The 16,835-nt window shown below is 45.9% G+C and overlaps 2 protein-coding genes across 2 annotated transcripts in view; both read left to right on the top strand.

Annotated features, from left to right (window-relative positions):
* Positions 1–1,729, top strand: part of LOC119218597 (phosphoinositide 3-kinase regulatory subunit 6) — a 14,575-nt gene extending 12,846 nt beyond the window's left edge. The window contains exons 13-17 of the mRNA XM_062564332.1: positions 5–50; positions 770–860; positions 1,028–1,089; positions 1,194–1,300; positions 1,538–1,729. Of these exons, the coding sequence (XP_062420316.1) occupies positions 5–50; positions 770–860; positions 1,028–1,089; positions 1,194–1,300; positions 1,538–1,688 (457 nt within the window). The 3' untranslated portion in view covers positions 1,689–1,729. The remainder of the gene's footprint in view (positions 1–4; positions 51–769; positions 861–1,027; positions 1,090–1,193; positions 1,301–1,537) is intronic.
* A 1,094-nt stretch (positions 1,730–2,823) lies between these two features.
* pik3r6a (phosphoinositide-3-kinase, regulatory subunit 6a) lies at positions 2,824–14,046 on the top strand. The gene is made up of 6 exons (XM_037473124.2): positions 2,824–3,028; positions 7,892–8,012; positions 9,379–9,452; positions 10,280–10,394; positions 11,605–11,675; positions 11,795–14,046. Exons 1-6 carry the CDS (start codon positions 2,950–2,952, stop codon positions 11,905–11,907), a joined length of 573 nt encoding a protein of 190 aa, XP_037329021.1. The 5' UTR covers positions 2,824–2,949; the 3' UTR covers positions 11,908–14,046.
* Positions 14,047–16,835: the final 2,789 nt, after the last annotated feature.

The following is a 16,835-nucleotide window of genomic DNA, read 5'->3' as shown; positions in this document are numbered from 1 at the left end:
GGAGCTCGGGGGAGATCTGCGGGGCAATGATCTCCTTAAATTACAGAAAGGTACGTTTGGGGGGGGGGGGGGGGGGGGTTGTCCGGTTTGTCCGTTTTTTTTTTTTTTTTTTTCCATCCATCATCACCTCCACCAGGAGTGTCCATCTGCGGCTAGTCTCCTAATCTCCTGCAAAACAAACAGCGTTCACGGCTTTGCCCTGGAAGACATCTCGTGCTCACGGTGACTCACGCTCGCCGAAAACAACTTCTATGGCCATGTTTCACGCCGCACACTAACTGCCTGCTGACTCCTCTGTCACCGCACCGAGGAGAGACGGTGGGATGAAAACCCACAGAGCGTTTGCCCACGTTTGAATCGTTTGGGCAGTGTGTGTGTGTGTCTGTGTGTGTTTGATTAAACTACACACCCAGCTGTGTCAGCTGCTCTGTGGCCTTTCACACAGTGACTTGTTCGTTTGTCATTGACTTGCAAAATAGACGGAGAGTGACCGTATCGATTCAGACGTGAGGCGCGCGAGTGACGAACCGCGTCCGAGGCCGCTGGGCGTTTTGTTCGTTTACTCTCACGGTGCAGCCGAGGTTTAAGGGGGACACACCCTGCGGTTTGCTTACTGGATTGCTGCCCAGTGTCATTGCAGCCTCATGCTTAATCGCTCTGTATAATTTTAGCGCATTGTTTGTGTTCGGTGTTTGAATGCGATAGGCTTGACATTTGCATGCTCGGTTTGTTTGTGTGCGTGCGTGCGTGTGTGTGTGTGTGTGTCCAGGTGACGCTGAGTGGGCGAGACGTTGACAAAGGAATATCAGTGAGGACGTCAGGTGCTCAGATCACTGCTATTCCCTGCAACGAGGCAGAAGGTTCAGTGTTATCTCAAACAACTCGACATTCAATACTCAGACCCCAGATATGATATATAGTTCTATATAGATAGATATGTGGTATATGATTATATATATATATATATATATATATATTTGATGGCTTTTTCTCATGCTACCTATTTGTTTCTGCCTTCGTCTCACAGATCTGAACTGTTTGACAATGACACTGAATGAATCTCCTACAAGAAACCAAAACAACAATGTGGTGAGTTAAGGCAATACAAACATCTCCTGTGGATAATCCTCACACACTTGTGTTAAAACAGCTCACAGAACTCAACAGTGAAACCCTTCATTTTTATTTCCCAGGGGTCCACCTTTCGGTCAAGCAACTTAAAGATTCGCACTTTGGAGGGTCGGCCTTTAACTGTTACACTGGACAGAGACCGCCGGAGAATTTACACAGACGTGCAGAGGTAAGAAAGTCCAGCACTCTGTGATACACCTCTGAGTAAAGATCATAGGAAGGATTGGCGTTTTAGGACCGGCCCGGCCAAAAAAAAGGGCCACGCGGCGTGGCGTGGTATCTGTCCACGCTTTCTTCTTAAAAACCTCTGCGACAGATCCAGCAGGGACAGTTACAGGAGTTAGGGACACAAAGCACCCGGCCACATGATGTGTGCTAACCGATGTCCAACATGTTTCTGCTGCAGCCTGGAGATCTCCCCGTGTCTCGATCCCGGCTACTGCGTCCAGAAAACCATCCGCTTCAAGTCGGGGGTGGGAAAGGAGGCGGGACTGAGCAAATACATGAACAAAGGGCTCCCTCTGCCCATCAACACATTTGCCGGCATCATCACTTGACGCCGTGGACGGAACGCGCAGAGAAACTTGAAGAATTGACGCCGCGGGGGGGGGGGGGGGGGGGGGGCGGCGTAAAAACCAGTCGGGACACGTGGGAAGACAAAAGGAATCATCTCTGGCACACACTGAGCTATTCCTGGAAAACAAAAAGACAGTGGGTTCTGTCATTTAGGTTTGACTGGCATGCATGGAACAAAATCAAAGCCAACAATCCCAGTACTGTTGTTGTTTAAATATGTTGTGTTACACCCCGCTGGGTTGTTGTTCATCTCCACAGTGTTTTTACTACTCTACATAGTTCCAGTAGATCCAAGCAGATGCCAAAGAACAATAGTGCCCGGAAGGGAAATATTAGCAAGCAGAGATGTGAATTTAAGATTTTAGAACTACCAACAGGCTAAAAGCTTTTGTATTTTACTGTATCAGGCATACATATGCACAGATTGATGTGCATAAAGTAGCATGTTGGACTTCACAGCTGCCTTCTACTGGCCAGAAGGATCAGCCTGAGACCTCTGAAGGAGGTCAGAGGTCTGACAATCACCTCTGACCTCCAGCCACTCACTGCCCTGTTTGTTCAATAATGCATCAATGTCCTGAGCTGAATGTATTTGCACTAAGACTGCAGGTTTTGTATTATTATTTGTGAAGCAACTTTGTGTTAGGCATGTAAAATGGCTACATGCATTATTACGTTGTTACTAAAACAACACAAATGTTAAAGACATTGGCTTTGTCACAGATGTATTAGAATACACACCCAAGAATGTCCTTGGAGATTAGTTTTGATGCCCCCATTAACTCGATGTGATGTATTATTGAGTGTGTCTCTCTGCTGGCCTGGCAGGTTAAAAACCAGGAGTTTAACATAATGACATTTTGCACCTTATTTTTAATATTATTATGTAATGACGCCATTAAAATCAAATTGCCATTGTGTAAATATATGGTTGCCCTGTGTGTCTTATAATAAATATCTCAGAAAATGTGTTCGAATAAATCACATTTTTTGAAGAGAGAGAAGTGGATTCGAACCGTTTTGCCGTAAGTGCCCCCAGACGGACACCAGATGGCGCTATTCAACTACTATCCATCCAGCCCGAGCACAGGCTACCACTGGAACGGTCTCTACCCACTGACAGCTGGTGAGCCACCGCTGGAGCATCTCCACAGGTCGCAGCGAGACACGGCAACGCGCCTCCTCCGCTTCACTGCTGCTGACGCTCCGCTACCGAGGAGAAGAAGAGCAGCCGAAGGACCAATGGAGAAGAAGACGGGATCTTCTCACCAGTACGGTTCGCTGGAGCGCACTGACTGGAGCAGAGACACCAGCAAACCAGGTACACAAATAGATATATATTAACCAAAAAGATTATATATGTATATATGCACGTACGTTTGTGAACACACACACACAATGCAGTGAATTAAATTGTTTATTCTATGATACAGAATAGGTTTGGGTCTTGTCTTTTCCCTCAGAAAGGATTACTAAAGAGACTGTTGTTTAGTGTGTTTTCTATCTGGGTTACTGTTATGGAACTGATCAATGTAGTTCTGTGTCGCTGCGGTGCAGGCAGCGGCTTCGTAAATGTCAAGAATCTACAGGTGTTTATTCTTTGAGTGTGTGTGTGTGTGTGTGTTGTTATTTGTGTAAAGAGAAGCCTGCTTGGGAACCTGCACCCTCAGATGATGAATAATGACCCTCATTGGGATCTTGGCTGGACCTCCAATGGAGGTCGGAAGTTGCTGGAACACTTGCACCGTAATGAGGATTTATCAAAATCATGCAGCAAATATGGGAATTAGATTATCGCATTCTTTCTCATTAATTCCTTTTGCATATCTATCCAAATTTCCCAGATGTTCCTTTTGTTCAACCAATTGTCGAAAACCACAAAGACATTGAAATCTGTGAAAAGCAGCATATCTCCTAAAGGAACGCTTCAATCAGACAATGTTTAATGTTCTTCGGTTCTATTCCTCTAAACACCGCTGATTGTCATTAACATCCTCCTCTATGTTCATATTATTAAATATTAGCAATGCTCATGATAGCATCATGTTTTTTTTTTGTTTTTTTTCAGGTAGTGCTGAAGTCATGAATTAAGTGTGTGAAGCTGCTCAGAATCATTTTTCTTCATCCCACCACGCCTCTGGTTCATAACCTCCTCATCAACCCGCCTCCTCTTCTCGCATTTTGGTCACTGCCGGTTGCTACTAAACCGAGGGAAGAGGGTTGGAGCACAGACAGCGAACTGAGCTCATGATTCCCATCTTCCGGCGGGGGGGGGGGGGGGGGGGGGTTCGGATAAGGAGAGGGGACAGCCTGAGTGGCGTTGGGTGAAGTGAGGAGAGAGGGACTGTAGAGGCAGCGACTCGGCCTAGAGATGAGTCATAGCTGCTCAGCTGGCAGAATGACCTGTTCTAGAGAGCCTCTGCAGGGGAACACGCTGCCTCTAAACGAGGCAGCAACGGGGCCGAGCAAACGGTGACGTCATGCGGCACGTTTTTTTTTCTTTCTTTTTTTTCTCACCATCACGGTCCAGTTGCCCGTCGTTGCTCCCGCTCCACGGGTCAGACGTCGCAGGCGCTCCACCATCTCTGGGTGTGCAGCGTGCGACGTGAGATGAGAAACACAAAGAACCAGGGGGGGGGGGGTCTGTCTTTCTCTCGCCTGGGACAACGCGGACTCCTGCCCATCTCCTCTTCTGCAGTTCGGACATTAACCCGAACACGCGGGCCTCTAATGTGACAGCTAAAGCCCCTGTGACGATGTCACGCATGGGACAATTCACTTGTCTCGCTGACTCGTCACGGGAAGAAAAGCACGGGGTGGAACTAATGAGGCCTCCGCTCCGGCAATTAGTGCAAAGCGTCGCAGTGATGAATATCCGTCTGTCATAGGAGGTGGAGGAAGAAAAAAAAGCACGCAAAAACATTTAGCTGTTTTTCAAGTTTATTCATGTCCGGGAGCAGCTTACTGTCTGCGATTAAAGATCAGGGAAGATTAAACATTTGCAAGCAAAACTATTTGGTTTGTGGGAAACCAACGATTGGAAACACAATACGACCAACAGCACGGTGAGTAACTCCAGATCTGAAATAGGCGTTTTGCTTTACTACCAAGGATTGACACTCCTCTCAAGTCTGTGCAATAAGTACGGAGCTGGAGCAGTTAGCACAAAGAAGCATGGACACAAAAAAACAAAGAATGATTCTTGGAGGATACTCCCGCAGGTTCTTTTCTCTATTTAAAGGCCTCCATACGGACATCCAAGGGGGACTGCAGCGTGTCTTTTAAAAAGGCCGAACTGGGTATCAGTCAGAGGTGTGGACTCGAGTCATGTGACTTGGACTCGAGTCAGACTCGAGTCATGAATTTGATGACTTGAGACTCGACTCGACAAAACGTACAAAGACTTGCAACTCGACTTGGACTTGAACACCGATGACTCGTGACTTGACTTGGACTCGAGCCTTTTGACTCGAGAAGACTTGCTACTTCCCATGAAAACTAGGGGAAAACATTTTCACACCACCGCGCCGCTCTGTTTATCTGCATCTGTCAAAAAAATGTGCGCCACCTGTATGCAGAGAGCGCGCGCTGCCTGAACATCCAATCACTGCAGTCCATTTGACCGCATCAACGAGACAGCTCGTTCATGGTTACAAAAATCGGGATTTTTGAACCCGGATTCAGACTCCGATGGAAATCCTCGCCAACATTATGCCAACGTCCGTTTTAAAGTAGTGTAATGAGCTGAGTTAAAGTTATTAGTTAATCAGTTATGCAGATGTTGCATGTGTTCACGTTATGCTCCGTTACCAGCTGTAGTTACGCGAGACAACCCGAGTTTTGGGGGGCCGTGAATGCGGAAGTGTTCGTTCGGCGTGGTGACGGCCGACAGTGACCGAAGTTGAGTTGTTTTATATAAATAAATGCAGCGGAGTTGCAAGCCAGTCATCGCCTCCTTATTTACGCTGCAGCATTGGGGTGAGCGTTACAGTACTATAACACAGTCACAGTCCATCCACCATTACCCTTCCCTTCGTAGTCTAGGTCTGTGAGGCAGCGCACCATCACCCAGGGTTCCCCGTCCCCACTATAATAAAAGGACTCGAAATGACTCGAAACTAAAATAGTACGACTTGTGACTCGACTTGAGACTTGTTGGCTGTGACTTGTGACTCGACTTGGGACTTGCTTCGTCTTTGACTCGACTTGACTTGGGACTCGAGGGCAATGACTTGAGACTTGCTTGTGACTTGCCTAACAGTGACTTGATCCCACCTCTGGTATCAGTTAACTTAACTTGGAGTTAATGACCTTTTTCTTTAGGCTACAAACATAAACATTGCTTTGATCTTCTCATATTTTGCAATAGATATGCCTTTAAAATGAAAAAGAAGACACAAAATGCTTCTTTTTTTTTTTTTTGCACCAAAGAAAAGCCACGTGAAAAGTATTCATATTGAGTCCGTCACATCCAAATTGATATAAAGAAAAACACATTTCTACATACTAGCCTTAGGCATCAGGTGGATTTACTATTGATGAGGCAACGTATTTAAATTAACTTTGATTAACACGCACAGAAAAGGTGTCGATCCTTTCATGTCTCGTTACGGTTTTAATCTCATTATTGCAAACCTTTCCTCGCTGCCTCCTCGGAGGTGTCAAGGCTGTGTCGACGCCACGCTGACGTCAGCCACGTTTGTCATAGTAACGGAGTGCGTGTGAAGATGTGTTTCCGTACCTCAAGAACCTCTTTTTTTCTCCTTTTCAGTCTGCTCCACGTCGTCCCCGAGAGCCGGCGATTGTCAGAAAACGTGCTTACAGTGCTCTCTCCCGTGGTGCTTTTACCAACCTGAAGCCCCCAGTCTGAATTAGTGTGTTACGCTTTCATTCTGCTTCCTTTCACGGTGGAGCAGATGACGTCCAGCCCTCTGAAACCCCCCCCCTAGGCTCAATGTGACTAGAATAGAAATATTACACACTAGAGCTCCACTTAGTGAAGGGTTTAAGGACCCCGGGGAGTGGATGTCAACGGGGGGGGGGGGGGGTATTGGTATCACCCTGATTATGTGCATCCTCGTCGCCCCCCCCCCCCCCCCCCCCCGCGTCGTGCAGCCCCCTGCAGGCGGGTGGAAGTCATCCGCGGCCGTGGCGGTGTTAATGCGCTTAACACTTGAAGAACAGATATCTGGTATTTTTTTTGTCAATATTAAAGTTGTGACTGCCTTCAAGGAGATCAGCCATTCTTTGATCTCAGGGTAAATTATATCTGATGCGTGTGTTCCAGTTGGACATGCTGGCTGGATATATACACAGAATAAAAGTATTTCATGGCAGATTCATAGAAACGTGTTAACGAACCCATACATCACTGTAAATGATTATTTCAGCAAAGACATCATTTGCTTTGTTTTAGGTTGCTTTGTTTTCATTGAATTTTCATGAAGAACTATCTGTTTGATTCAAAGGGATGCAGCCAAGAGGACATTCGGGGAGTGGTGTTGAGATTGAAACGCCGCGTTGTGTTTGATATCCCTGTTCACCGAACCATCGAGGCGCCCTCTGTGCGCTTCATGATTGTTTGAAAGCTTGAAAATTCTTCTACTTCGTCTACTTGAGACCAACTGTTACCAGCGACACGTGTATTCTTAGGATCTTTAAAGCTCCCGCCAGGCCGGGAGAAAATGAAATTGAAAGACGCTTTAATGGCCTTTTTCTTTAATTATTATTATTTGTCCTGTGAACCTACAGTGCAGTGGATTGCAGGATGCCACCGCAGCATAGACAGGACTGCAAAGTGTGTACTGGAGGAGGAGGGTGCTTATTTACTGTGCTGACCCCCCCGCCGGGGTCCCTGCAGTTAATCAGTGTGTGCGTGGAAAAAGGAGAGAGAGAGAGTGTGTTAGGCTTGTGAGCTGTGCCAACCACTAACACGGGGTAATTTGGCTGCCAGGATGTGCTCCTCATCAATTTCATGAGTGCATCTGTTTATTCAATCTGAAATGCATATTCATCTGCAGTTGTTGCTCTGCGGAGCCAAATTTGATATTGGATCATTGTCTGCTAGTAGTAATCGCTGTAAAGAAAATAATCAACATGCACTTATGGTTTTATATCAGAACCGTTGCATATGTGTCACTGGCTCTTGCCACTTTTCCTGCATCTGTCTCTCTCCGTTCCCTAGAGGACGACGTGGTGTCCATGGCGGACTCCACCATCACCACGGACGACATCGAGGGGGAGCTTTTTAAGATTGACAGGATCAGGGACGTCCTGGTCAGGAGGGAGTCAGAGCTCAGATACATGTGAGTGGCTCATCACTACCCTCACCTTGCTGATTGATCTAGTGTCATGGCCGCCAGCTGTAGCCGGTGTGAATACACAATGCACAATAATGATGATCCTTCCCTTCCCTTAACTAACTGCAGAACCCAACCTTAGCTATCATTGATTTGGTTGTTTAGGACACCCCAGTCTTGGATCTACAGCTTACTGCCAGTAAGCTGTGCTTGGTACATCTCAATTTTAACATTAGAACGTTATCACGCCATCATTGGTGTATTTGACAGGTCCAAATTTTGATTTGTTCATGGAGGAGGGTTAAAGGTAACTGTCATTTGGGTTCTGGCTATCATGACCATTAAAAAATGCCATCCAGAAATCGGCCCAGTATTTCCAACACGCTAACACATTAACACGACCTGTGAAAAGCAATTGGCTGGATGACTGCGTGGCATAACTAGGATTACAGTTACAATTTATACTTTATACATTTTTAGATGCATGGTCTTTGACAACATGTGCAGCTACTGGTTTTTCAGGTAATTTGTTCACAAAAGTTTACAATAGCTTGTCAAGCCAGTGTATAAAACAAGCTAGATGATTGCACCTAAGTCCAAGCTTTTCCCACTAAAAGCACTTGAAGAACTCCATCTCCTTGCAGCATCACCCTCTCATTCTCTCTCACATTTCCTCTCCATCCCACCCCCAGCTGGCCCTCCATTAGAATCCCAAAGGCTCCGCTAAGCAGGCTAATGCATGGATATTTATTCATCCGCTCCTCTGAAAGACAGTGGGCAACGCGGCTCAGACAGTGGCGTGTGTGTGTAGGGGGGGGGGGGGGGGGGCAGCAGGTTTAAAAACAAGAGCATGAGGGTCGGGAGGAGCAAGTGGTGGAAGGGTAAGAGGGCGGAGATGGAGAGTGACTATTCCAAACCTATTACTGCGAGTCGTGCTATCGTCCGGCGCGTTGAGTAAAAGCCCATCATTTGTATTCCAGGCCTCGTGGCCTTTCCCCCCCACCGTGCAGAGCAGGTCACGTGACGGGTGGAAGAGGCGCGGTCGGACGACACGCTCACCGACGTGGACGAACGCGTGCGAAGCGCGTGCGAGCGGTGGCGTGCGACCCAGCGGGCGCCGCGGGTGTGTTTTCCGGGTTTGACAGAGACTCAGCAGCTTGGGTGACTTGACTCGAGGGAGGGAAAGAGGGCCCTCAGGTCCGTAATGATCCCCTGAGTGGGAGGGCCGCTGACTGGCTCCAGAGACGCCGGGGGGGATTCCTCCTCAGAAAAGATTGTTTCGTCTCCCGTGTGACATATTAGATCAATATGATAAAGTCGAGCGTGCATTGATTGCCTGCTTTTTTGTGTCTTTGCTTTGTGCGTGCGAAAGGATGGATGACATCCAGCTGTGCAAGGAGATCACTCGCCTGAAGAAGGAGCTGCAGAAATTGGTGTCCATACCAGGTAGGAATCATCTGGTCTTGGTGTGAATTATAAAAAGCCGGCAGAGAAAATTAAAAGGAAAATATCTTCATCCTTAGTTAGTTGATAAGATGAAGCCAGAAGGCGGTTAGCTTTACGCAATCGTAGAGGTTTCTTCATGTCTTTTTGCGTGATTGCGCAAGAAATACGCGAAATGACCACAATCTGCTCACAATTACGTGGCGGTGGCACGTAGTCAATGTCAATGGAAAGTGAATTAGGAACAATAGACCATTATGGTGGGCGGGTCAGATGAGTAGCGCTTTACTAACACAGAACACGTCGTAGTTTGGCTCCCTTTTAGAAACTGCTCTGTGCCCTCGTGGTTTAATGCAGTTCTGGGTGAAAGAGTCGGATAAATGAAATGTAATTTTCAACAAAAACCTGAATTGATTTTACATACTTTTCTTTTTTTTTCGAGTGGTTTGTTGTGGTTCAATTCATTCGTCATTTCACTCGTTACGGATTTCCAGCTTGTGGTCACTTCACATATTTCTGTGAGATCTTGTTATCTCCGTTAAAGAAGGAAACACTTTTCCTTCTCCAAATCGGGGGGGTCTTGGCACACAGACCCTGCTGGTCTGTCGCATGCTGTACAGCTGTAAATTGACTTGTTGTAAATTGACATTTTTATTCCACAGCGGACCACTAGACTCCCGCCATTGAATATAATCATTCCTTCCAAAGAATTGACTTCTTATTCAGTTATCAATTCAACGTATGTTTTTCTCGAATTCCTTGTCACATCTGTCCCAGAGTTGCTAACCTGGGACAACCCCCTAAAACGACTCCGATGTCTTGTGCTGCAGATAATGACAAGTCCAACGAGGACCGGCAGAAGGAGGAAGAACTGCTGCAGCAGATCCACAAGCTTGTGGAGACCAGAGACTTCCTGGTGGACGACGTGGAGTTCGAGCGTCTCAGGTGCCTCCGCGGTCTCATTAGAGCTTGGCAGGATTCCTGCGGGTGACTCTCACCGTAGGCCATGAATGAATAATTAAAAGATGACAAAATAGGAACCCACCGCACGCCAGATGGAAATGCAATGACCCAGTCTGCGAGGAAAAGGCCCAAGTTTGACATGTTCTTTCCATGCAGGGGAGCAGCCATCTTTTCTTTGATAACGGACGTTTTTTGAGCGCCGTTCGTGGGGCATGCTCGTGATTGACCGCGAGGGCTCACTGACCAATAGTGCAGAAGCTGTGTCTCAGCTCGGCGTCATTGGTGTGATAACATCTCCTGGGGCACAGCTCCGCGAGAGGCATTGCAAATCAAAGCCAGAGGAGCTGCCGTTGGCTGAAACTAGAACCAAGAAAACGTTGCAGAAGTGTGCTTCTCTTTCGGTATCTTTCCGGGGGGGGGGGGGGGGGGGGGCGGCAAGCCTCTCAAGTCTGCTGTTGACGCGCGGGAGAGACGAGTGTGGTACAAAACACACAGGACGTCCTTTTAGACGCACGTCCTTTTGTGTTGTTTGTTTTTATATTTTTATAAGAGTCGAACATATGTAAATTGGAATGGGGGGGCTTATTGTAGGTCACAAAAATGTAAGTTTAAACCAATCACAGGTACAGCCTCACTGCTCAGACAGTATAAAGCATCGCTGCCTTGGGAACATGAGGAGGTGCAGGGAAGGTTCTGTTGTTATTCCTCTCTTTTATCTTACCCCGACTGTCCTTCACAACAAAGTGCAATCGGCAGTTTTTATGTTGTACTTTTTTGTTGTTGTTGTTGAGCAAGATAGAACACATAATATAGAAATGCTACAGAGAGCATCAGTAGACACTTTAAACATGCAAATATTAAAATATGCAGAGTGTGCTTATCCAATAGAAACGTCTCTTTGTAGACAAAGAGTTGATGCCAGCTTCATTGAGTTTAAGGGTGGAGATTAAATCCAATCTTCTCTAATAGCCAGAACTTCTTCCTCTAGAATGTCCATTCACTAGTTGTAAAATAGATGGCTAGCAGGTGTAACTTCACTTTTACATCTGTTTAACAAGAGCCTCCTGTATATTTCACTTTTGTGATCTATAATGCGGGTGGAGACTTTACATCGTGATCCATGTGTTTTTTTTATTTATTCATGCATTTACTTTGTATTTCTTTTTGTGTCAATCGTTGTTATTTTCTGCAGGGAGAAGGAAGAAGATAAAGAAATGGCAGATTTTCTGAAATCCAAATTCCCAAGAAATATGAAGAAGAAAGGTACTTTGAGCTCAATCAAAATACAAAACAAGTAAAAGGGAAGTGTTAGGAATTAACAAGGTAAATAAGCAGGCTTGAATAAATTGAAGGCTTTTTTTTCTCATTCCTGTGGGTTTCAGGGGTACCAACCAGACGGGGGCCATCCAGGTCGCAGCAGGCCTCCTCCCCCTTCGCCAAGACGGGCCTCACCTTACTGAAGGAGTGCTGCGGCTTCACTTGCTCCATCATGTAGACCGAGAGGGCCCCAGCTGCCGGCGCTGACACGGGGGGGGGGGCACAACCCAAAAAATATTTTGAGTTTCAGCCCGACAAAGACTCTGAAGCGTGGATGGAGCGGTTGCATTTTGACAGTTTCCCAGAGAGGGAGAAAAGGATGTTGGATCTGTTTGTCTCTTTCATTGGATTTCATCACCCGGCTCTCATCCCACGGCTGTTTTCTCTTTCTTTTTTACTCATCACAGCCTCCGAAAAGAAACTACCCAACCCCTGATGTTTGCTTCTTTTTTTTTTTTCTTTTTTTTTTTAGCCATGAGCACAGCACAGCGCAGGTCAGGCATGTATTGTGTGCACACTCATTTAGATCAGCTATGGCAACTATGAGATTGATATCTAAAAGATAATACAGCGCTATGATGACTGTGCTAATGAAAAATAAAATAAAAAGTAGATGTTTCACCGGACTCAGCGGGCCTGTCTACAGACTGCTGGCAAACAGCAGCACTAATGAAACTGACATTAATCAGGAGGACTCGCGGGAGGAAGTTGCCTCCAGATTTAAATGAGTACAACCTTTGGAAAAATGGCGGTTGGATGTCTAACGGATGTCTCATTACGCCCAGTTTTCATTTAATGACAAACCGATTTTACAATTATTAAAAACACATCCTGGAAAAAGAAAGGTCCCCAAAAACATTGGCGTCTGTATGACTCCATGTTTAGGATCATGTAAACGTCTAAATGGACGAGAGTGTAAACTCTGTCGTGTTGTTGAGTCGCTGAACAACGTGTCACATGGTAGCAGTGCACTTTAAATTGGTCAACATGTTTGTTAGCTTGTTGTGCCAGGTGTGTGTTTGCATTATTCTATGATTGAATTCATCTCTTAGCGTGTATGATTTTACTTCACAGATATCAAATTGGTTACAGACAAACATTTGCACACCTTTTGAATCACATTTGCAGTCAGAAGATCCGATTATGTCCTGGAAAATCATCTCTAGAAGTGTTTGTCAACGTTAATTATTAATGCAGCATTCACATAATCAAACTCACGCACAATGAATGAGTCATTCTTACTCCGTTTCACTTTCTTTTTCTATCAACTCATGTTTTCACACCCGGGGCTGGATCAGCACCCAGCTCACACTGCAGATTCTACAAATGCACTATGTTCAAATATCCCTTGTTTCCAGCTACTCTGTAAGTTTAATCTGCTGTCAAGAGGGGGAATTCTTCAGCCAACTTTCCCTATGCATGAACATTATGTAATGTTCAGCACCCAGTATTTTATTAGTTACTATGTCCTTACTGGTGCAGGGTGAATGGGAGGCTCGTGCACGGCCTGTGCCACAAGGATGTGGTGGCCAATCACACTACAGAGCACCTCTGTGTTGCCAAGAAGAATGGTCACCGTAGCAACCAATTATATCCCATATCTTTACAATGAGGAGGGTTGGATGGATCGGAGGGATGAGACCTTTTAGATTGACGAAAACAAATCCTCCCGCACAAACTTTCATGGTTACCTAATGGAAGGCAAACACGAGATGATATGATCTTGTTTTTTTTTTTTTTTCGAGCAAATCCCTCTGGAGATAAGAAAGAAAGCCCATTTTGAAACAAAATGTATCACGAATGAGCCTCGGGGTCACTTTTTCAGGAAAATTGCTTGGATATTAAACAAACACACGGCAGCTTTGCCTGCACAGTATTTACACTGGATGTAATCTGAAAGTATTTTAAATTGTTATACATTACATATTGAATCGGTGAATCATTATTTCTCAGCCGTGTTTCGCCTCTGTGGTTTATTCCAAACCGGGTCCTGAAGAGGGATACAGCTGTCTCTTTTGTTAAATCGCTAGATCTATTGATATTCAGTCTGAAAACTGTCAAAAGAGGCTTTGGGTCACATATCGCCCGGCAACCGTGTCGGGTGCTGTCATGACGGGTCACAGGAGAATTAGATGTGTGCCAATACGTGTTGAAATGACAGCCGCTGGAGAAGATAACAGAACCAACTGAGGGAGGCATCTCTCCGCAGTGCCAAAGGTGTCTGTGACTAACAGAAGGAAGGACACCCGCATGGTAAAAGTGTCTCAAAATGTTAAGTATTTTACAGTGTGAACCATGTTGCCAAAACATAACTGTTGTATTTGAATTTAAATAGAGACGACCATGCAATTTTTTTTTTTTAAACGGTATCCATTGTCAAGTCGCCCAGTGCTTCTTAAGCTGCAAAGTGTGATATTCTGCTGCTGCCACAGTTGATCTGCACAGTGCACACATCTGTGACAACCTCCGTGTAATCAGTGATCATTTATTCAGCGTGTGACATGTTTCTTTTCCTCATTGTTCACTTTTAGACACAAAACCAGCCGTTTACACCAGCTGGGGGGCGGGGGCGGGGGGGGGGGGGGGGGGCGCGTGGCAACGTCCCATAACTGTGCTCTGCTCGAGTCAAGTGAGGATTCAAGATTTAGTTTTGAGGAGAGAGGGAAACGGCGAGAGGGGACAGCGTTGGGTGGGAGGGAGAGGAGGGGGGGGGGGGGGGTGTAATCTTCAGTGTGAGTCATCCTCAGTGAAGACACTATGAGTTCCATCACGGGCGCAGCCTACAGTAAGCGCTACGCGTGAAAAGGGCCCGCCTGTCAGTCAAAGCCCACATCCTGTGGATAAGAGGAAATGGCACAAGTTGTTAGGAATAAATAAATGAGACATGAATTAACAAGTGTGTAAGTTCACCTGTTCGTGCCTGTTTGTGTACCGAGAAACCGAAGGGGGTGAGGAGTCGTATCTGTATCTGTCACTGCTTTGTTGCCATGGTTACTGTGGTTTGATATCATACTTTCACGTCTTGTTTCATTTGTTTGTGCGATGCAGTGGACTCCGCTGGCTTCAGGGGAAGACTAAGGACCGTTTTTTTTTTATAATGTTCAGGGTAAATGTTCACACTTGAAGCTGCCAATGTAATAAATGAAAGCATAGCTCATTGATGTTTTAACAAACGTGAAGTGAAATATTGCAGAAAATGAAAATATTGCCGTTCGCTTTGTCACAGAGACGCATGGTTCCCAGAAAGTGAATCATAAAAACATTGGTGATCCCCCGACTTTCCATCTGGCGCTACCATCAGGGGGACACGTGTGGTGGAGTGAAAGGTCTAAAAATAACAGAAAGGCATTTATATGGTGTTAAAAGTGCATGAAAAAGGGGAATCATTGCAAACCACCATTAGCTGGTTGAGAAATATTGAGTAATGTTGAGTAATTCTTAGCTGCTGTTATCACTATTAGCCGTGGTTTACGCACACATCGAGGGTGTTCAAAAGGCTTCTTTTCTAACAAGACTGGGAGGAAGCTGCCAGTGAGAAAACATCTACCCGGCCAGCTGAATTGGTCCTTCAAGACGACACTGGCTAAATCCAAGCCTGTAAAGTCGGCCTTCAGTATGTAGTTTGATGTGTTCTCAAATTGGCTGAAGGGTCTGTGTGTCTCCAAGGACGCAGAGGAGTGAGAATTAATTAAAAGGGAAAATGGGAAATTCCTGCCTTGGATACCAAGGACAAAACATGACACAGGAAGCAGAAAGTGATCCAACATTTGACACCTTCTATTTTTCTTTTAAGATTCCAAAAGGTGGCATTCATTTGAACACTACGATTGAGCACAGTGAATAAAATGCCTGTGAGAATGCTATAAAATGGGAACGAATTTGCACCCAAACTGGGTTTTTCTAACCCTGACACAGAGTTTAGAGAGGAGTCAGTTTGAAGGGGTGTTGATGTTTCTCTGAAGCACTGACTGTAAAAGTTCTTTATTTCTAACAGATCCAGGATCAGGATCGTGTGTCCAGCCTAATTAAGGATCAACTATCGAGCACTGAGGAGAGCAGCTGCTGGTGTGCAGGCAGCAGCCTGCTTTCTATTCTTATCTGCATAACCATGGTGATGATTACAGTGCAACAGAGGTGGGAACAAGTCACTGTTAGGCAAGTCACAAGCAAGTCTCAAGTCATTGCCCTTGAGTCCCGAGTCAAGTCGAGTCAAAGACGAAGCAAGTCCCAAGTCGAGTCACAAGTCACAGCCAACAAGTCTCAAGTCGAGTCACAAGTCGTACCATTTTAGTTTCGAGTCATTTCGAGTCCTTTTATTATAGTGGGGACGGGGAACCCTGGGTGATGGTGCGCTGCCTCACAGACCTAGACTACGAAGGGAAGGGTAATGGTGGATGGACTGTGACTGTGTTATAGTACTGTAACGCTCACCCCAATGCTGCAGCGTAAATAAGGAGGCGATGACTGGCTTGCAACTCCGCTGCATTTATTTATATAAAACAACTCAACTTCGGTCACTGTTGGCCGTCACCACGCCGAACGAACACTTCCGCATACACGGCCCCCCAAAACTCGGGTTGTCTCGCGTAACTACAGCTGGTAACGGAGCATAACGTGAACACATGCAACATCTGCATAACTGATTAACTAATAACTTTAACTCAGCTCATTACACTACTTTAAAACGCACGTTGACATAATGTTGGCGAGGATTTCCATCGGAGTCTGAATCCGGGTTCAAAAATCCCGATTTTTGTAACCATGAACGAGCTGTCTCGTTGATACGGTCAAATGGACTGCAGTGATTGGATGTCGTGCAGGCAGCGCGCGCTCTCTGCATACAGGTGGCGCACATTTTTTGGACAGATGCAGATAAACAGAGCGGCGCGGTGGTGTGAAAATGTTTTCCCCCAGTTTTCATGGGAAGTAGCAAGTCTTCTCGAGTCAAAAGGCTCGAGTCCAAGTCAAGTCACGAGTCATCGGTGTTCAAGTCCAAGTCGAGTTGCAAGTCTTTGTACGTTTTGTCGAGTCGAGTCTCAAGTCATCAAATTCATGACTCGAGTCTGACTCAAGTCCAAGTCACATGACTCGAGTCCACACCTCTGC

Source organism: Pungitius pungitius, chromosome 9 (genome assembly GCF_949316345.1).
Source record: "Pungitius pungitius chromosome 9, fPunPun2.1, whole genome shotgun sequence".
Taxonomy (NCBI): Eukaryota; Metazoa; Chordata; class Actinopteri; order Perciformes; family Gasterosteidae; genus Pungitius; species Pungitius pungitius.
The sequence above is the reverse complement of the archived record's forward strand: the minus strand, read 5'-3'. Positions and strand labels throughout refer to the sequence as shown.

Excerpts from the sequence above, each read along its gene's own strand:
- pik3r6a (XM_037473124.2), top strand. The coding sequence starts at position 2,950 with ATGGAGAAGAAGACGGGATCTTCTCACCAGTACGGTTCGCTGGAGCGC. Across the intron at positions 3,029-7,891 it reads CAGAGACACCAGCAAACCAG|AGGACGACGTGGTGTCCATG; the intron begins GTACACAAATAG and ends TCCGTTCCCTAG. Across the intron at positions 9,453-10,279 it reads GAAATTGGTGTCCATACCAG|ATAATGACAAGTCCAACGAG; the intron begins GTAGGAATCATC and ends CTTGTGCTGCAG.